The following is a 6,051-nucleotide window of genomic DNA, read 5'->3' as shown; positions in this document are numbered from 1 at the left end:
CATATACATATAAGTATACCTAAGTATGTAGTTTCAAACTTATAAACAGTTGTTAGCCAGCATGCGGTACTAAAACTGTTGAATATGAATATCCAAGTTTGAAATGCGTCAAGAGAAAAGTGTATAAATGTAGATAGTTATAAACTTAGAGAATATCGAAATTTAAAATCTGTTGTTCCAAATTTTAGGTGAACAAATAAAAATGTTCTGTGAGTGCTGTAGTCAATAAATCAAAGCAATTTTAAGAAACGATTAAGGTAATAATAATTATATTGTAACGTATTATTTACAAAGGTAATAATTTTTTATTTGATATTGATTTTGATGATGAAAATCTATTTATATTTACATGTAAAAAATATATATTTTTGTTACAAAATGTAGAACACGCTTTGCCCAATTGAATCATGAAAAAGTAAATATGTGCAAACAAGTTGTGCTTTTGTGCGTAAGCGTGTCGTAAAAAAGGTGAATGTGCGAGAACGATTCGTTTCCGTCAATATACCCTATGTTCTTGTCCCATCTGTGTTACCTGGATTTTTAAATTTATTTATAAATAGTGTTGAGCTAACTTTATTATTTTTGCATTTATGTAATTTTATTAAAAGCTATTTAAAATATAATTAAATATTAGATTTTGTTCGTATTAGTTCCACAACAATCTACATAAAATTACATATTAATAAGTTATTTTACAAGGTATCTAGTTAATGCTGCTACTATATTTATATTACCTATATACCAGCGGCTCCAGTAGCGTAACTGAGGGCCCGCAGACCCCGCGTTGCAGGGGGACCCACAGTAATTTGATACCTTTGATTAAGGTAAATTTAATTCCTGTGAAAAAAAACTGAATAATTGCTTTTTTCAAATTAAATTAGTGTTAATCTATGCGCAGTTTAGATATAAACATGTTAGTTAATAAATTTACCCAACAAAATGCTAGAAGACCGCAGAATTTAAATAAAATGATTCAGTAAAATGTAGTTATTTATACATTAAGTAATAATTGTGTGATATTAAATAAAATATATTGTTATTTTTATCATATCATAACAACAATTTAATTAAAATAAGAGATTTACCTATATCAGATTAATGTTTTTAAATGAAAATACCTACCTAAACAATATTTTAGGTGGTCATTTTTATTTTTGCGGGTGGGCTCAAATTTTTTTGTTACGTCACTAAGCGGTTCCCAACCTTTTTAGTTGTGCGGACCACCTATTGTAAAAAAATCTTTGAGGCCCACTAATGACTATTAGCAATAATAGCATACCTATATACTTATGTATATAATATATATACTATATAGGTAGTATTATTAATAGGGCCCGGATTTTAATGCAAAGTGCATATTTTTTTGGTTGATTTTACACAATGCTTTCTGAATACATAATTCGTTTCATGTAATGAAGGTTTCATAGCTATACAAATTGTATTTTGATGTTTTTCATTTTTAGCATTATTGTGTCATTTTATTGGTTTTTATCGTATATTTGTTCAATATACGATACAATTTAGCCTATTCAAAACATTATCCAAAAAGAAATTATTTCTTGATACTTAAGTAGGTTTATCAGGTTTTTCTATACACATTTTGTACAATATATTATTGTTCAATGCAATGCTCAAAATGTAGTAATTACGGGCTTACTTAGAATTTTAATTGTACATAAATTTTAATATGCATTTTGGTATGTTTAGTATTAATATAATATTTCCCCAAAACGGCCAAAACATATACGTGTCAGCATCAAGTCATAATTTCAAATTTTCATTTTTTTTTTTTAATAATATAATAAATAATAATTATAGCTTATTTATAAATTAAAATATGAATAAAAAAAAATATACGGAACTTTAATGTCATTTTTTCATTTTTAAAGTTATTTTTGTAGTAAAATACATTTTTAAGAGCATTTTTGGGTATTTTTAGAGCATATATGTATGGCTTTAAGTGCATTTAAATCCGGGCCTTAATTATTAGATAAATATTATTTTTTTTAAATATATACGTTAGTAATGTTAATATTATATGGTCCACGGCCCAGTTTTAAGCTGGCCGCAGCCTATAGATTGGGGACCGCTAATCTATACTATTATTTAAGCCCATAAACTACATTTGTTGTATATACCAGTTTACTGATAATAACTTTTCGTATTAACAATGTAATAGTTTTAATTTAAATATCACTGCAGAGGGCTGTAACGTTATATATTTATTATAATAAATCAACAAATAATAAATAATTTACAATGATCAACTATTAATTTAGCAATTATTCAAATTTTATTTATTATTAATTTAAATGTATACAAATTTTCTTTCATTTCACTAAACACTGCTCCGTTACGATATAAATTATGTACCTATCATAATAACTATATATTCGATGCTTGCTATAGGATTTCTAATGATTCATGGTATTATAATTTTTAGATATAAAATACAAAACGTAATATTGTCAAAAGATAAATAATAATTATGGTCATGATGATAATATTATTCCCTTCCTAATGTAGCATTTGGTCGACTCCAGGTCCCCTCCCGAAACGTTGCCCAACACTTGCGGATTCGTTGATTACGGCCGATTCCTCTTCAATAGCACAATCGCTGTACCCGCGCACACGTACGAGCTACATTAAAACACGACGTCGACGTATCGCAGTCACAATCACATTTTTTTTTAATGCGCATCGTATATATTATATAATATTATATAATATTTACTCTCGATATCGTGTGGCCAGTATTTTCGGTTGTTTTCTCATAAAGTTCCTGATTAATTCAATTCGATTGAACATCGCGACCATCATTATCGGCAGCCAACACTATGATCAACGTTTTCGATGCCGTGAGAGATCTGCTGAAGTTGGACGCCGTGTGCATCGACAACAACGTGTTCCGGCTGCACTACAAAGCGACCGTCGTCATGCTCGTCACGTTCTCGTTGATCGTCACCGCCCGCCAGTACGTCGGTGACCCGATAAACTGCCTGGTGGACGGTGTACCAAATCAAATCATGGATTCGTATTGTTGGATACACTCGACGTTCACCGTGACCAAAAAGATCGGCGGCCGCGTGGGCAAAGACATCGTTCAACCTGGCGTCGGGCCCTACCGGGAGGGCGAAGACATCGTCAAGTACCATAAGTACTACCAGTGGGTGTGTTTCGTTCTGTTCTTCCAAGCCGTGTTCTTCTACGTGCCCAGGTACATATGGAAAATATTGGAGGGCGGCCGCATACGAGTACTGGTCAACGGCCTCGACGACGTCATGATCACCGAAGAGCAAAAGGCCAAAGGCATTAAACTGCTGGTGGACTACTTCACCGACAACTTGCACGCGCACAACTTCTACGCCGTTCAGTTTTTCGTCTGCGAGCTGCTGAACTTTGTCAACGTCGTCGCCCAAATGCTGTTCCTCCACTACTTTTTCGAAGGCGAGTTCGCGCGGTACGGTCTCGACATTTTCCGGTTCACCGACATGGAGCCCGCCGAACGGGTGGATGCCATGTCCCGGATATTTCCTAAAGTCGCCAAGTGCACGTTTGAAAGATACGGGTTTTCCGGTACCATACAGAAGTTCGATGGCTTATGCCTGTTGCCGCTGAACATAGTTAACGAGAAAATCTACGCGTTCCTGTGGTTCTGGTTCTTGTTCATTGCCGTGATCAGTGGTATCAACATGGCGTATCGTACAACTGTCATCATATCATCCCGGTTCCGCTTGGTGTTGTTGAAAATGAAATCTCGCCTATCTCGTCAGGATGAATTATTCACAATAGTTGAAAATTTCCAGGTGGGCGATTGGTTTGTTTTATACCAGATAGGTAACAACTGCAAACCCAGGATATTCAGGGAACTTGTATCAAATTTGGCTGCCTTGCAATTTAACGACAATGAGGACGTTTAAATTCAAATTGGTAATAATTTAATAATTTAATTGATATTAATATATTTTTAGTATGTATAGCTATTTTTAAAATTGCCTCAATATAATGTATAATGTATGTCGATTAGAAAAAAAAAATCTCATTAAATATCCCTAAAATATTATATTGTATTTATGTACCTACTACTTACAATTAATTATTTTTATATTTCATATTATTTGTAATATTTATTGTGTACAAATTAAAAAATATTATATTAAAAATTATTTTTATGTATGTGTATGTATGTATTTTCTATATATAATAAAATAAACCGTTCGGTTTTATAAGTTATTTTATATTATTATTTATATGGTATACACATAAATTATGATAGTAACTAGGATTTAATAATAACACGGTGAAACATATAATGTACGTTTTTATGTCTTCTTTTACAAGAAAAAAAACCAATTATATTTTATATTATCGTTGGTCACGTTTGTTTCTACGAAAACTGGGATAACGCATAACTGATAACTATAGATAAATATCCAAAATAATTGGGTAATAAATATAACATTATAATAAAAATTAATAATTATTATAATCATTATTATGTACATTGGCAACACATGGCAGTTTATTTGGAAAGGCACACAGGCAACAGTTATGCCGATATGAATAGGTATATACAGTGGCGTAGCCAGTGGGCCAGAGGGGCCATCCCCCCATATCGGCTGTGTTTTTATTATTGTTTTTATATCAGTACGTCTATAGAGTATAAAAAAAAGTAAAAATGTTATTTATTATCTATAGCTGTGGTACCTAGTTCGATAACAAATGTTACCAATTATTTCGTCTAGGCGATCAGCAGTGAATTTTATTGAATATTTCAAAGTATTAGAATATGTTCCTTGCGGTAACCGACCGCGCTCGGGTTTCCCCGCCCACAAAGTGCCGTCGGCTCATCACGCCGCCAGCTTGCACGCTATGTATTAAAATGATGCAAGCTGAATATGTTTCTTTTATCGTGAAGATACTTTTCTAGAAAAATTGTTCTAATCATAAAATTAAAAGGAGGTAGTAGTTAATTTGATTTATTTTGTACTTTGGGGGATCAAACTTCAAAAGTACTTTTTAAAATAATTTTAAAATCAAAATTTACAAAAAAAAACTAAATTGACTTTGATTTATTGTTGTAGCTCAAAAATGAATAAAAAGGATTTAAAATTTCCAAAAAATATATGTGAATACATTTTCAATGTTTAATTAAATTGTATAAATATTTTATTTCTTTTTCATCTATATTTATAGACATTTTATTTTTTTTAATTATTATTAGACATGTATAATAACATTTTTATTTGTAAGTAAATATATTTGAAAATGTAGTATAAGATTCTTCATAAGTTTTAATTGTATTAATTAAATGAAAACAAGCATAATATCACATTTATATTATATAAGAGTTTGAATTTAAAATTTTAATTAAATTCGTAGAAATCATGATTTATTTTTTTGACATACGTATAGGGCGAGTAACTGCTCAAAATCGTTTTTCGTCAAATACCTACAATTACATATTTGTTATTTAATTGATATTTAACTCATCCATTACAGTGATTTACTCAATTTTGAGGTACATCCAACACCTACTGACAGTATTAAATATTTTATTCATTTAAGCAGGATGTAAGTATTTAGTATTATACATTGTGGTCACATAATAAGTATACGAATTATCTTTATTTTTTTTTATATTGATAAATTGAAAACAGTACAAATTAAATTTTTATAAGATATTTTTGTTGCCCTCCCTCCCTAGAAATCCTGGCTACGCCACTGGGTATATACTATATAAACAAAATACATTTACTGGAAACAAAATATTTTTTGAGTAAGTAGAAATATACTGATATATTAAATGTATATCAACAGTGAGTTAATTCAAGTCATTGAAACATAGTTAACATAGTATCATCAACAAACGTGTAAACTGAATAACATATGAACAATACTTTGTATTTTTTTGATTAATTTTTCGTAAAATATTGTTTCACAGATGTCCAATTATGATTTTTTAAATCGACGATTTCAAAAAACACATAAACAGTGTTAACATAAAAGAAATACAGTTTTATTTAATAAAAAATAATTTATAAATATTAT

General features: G+C 30.3%; 1 protein-coding gene across 1 annotated transcript; it reads left to right on the top strand.

Annotated features, from left to right (window-relative positions):
• The first annotated feature begins 2,825 nt into the window (after positions 1–2,825).
• LOC113558524 (innexin inx2-like) lies at positions 2,826–3,920 on the top strand. The gene has a single exon (XM_026964005.1). It carries the CDS (start codon positions 2,838–2,840, stop codon positions 3,918–3,920), a length of 1,083 nt encoding a protein of 360 aa, XP_026819806.1. The 5' UTR covers positions 2,826–2,837.
• Positions 3,921–6,051: the final 2,131 nt, after the last annotated feature.

This window comes from Rhopalosiphum maidis, chromosome 3 (assembly GCF_003676215.2).
Source record: "Rhopalosiphum maidis isolate BTI-1 chromosome 3, ASM367621v3, whole genome shotgun sequence".
Lineage (NCBI taxonomy): Eukaryota > Metazoa > Arthropoda > Insecta > Hemiptera > Aphididae > Rhopalosiphum > Rhopalosiphum maidis.
Note: the sequence above shows the minus strand (reverse complement) of the source record. Positions and strands in the feature narration are given on the sequence as shown.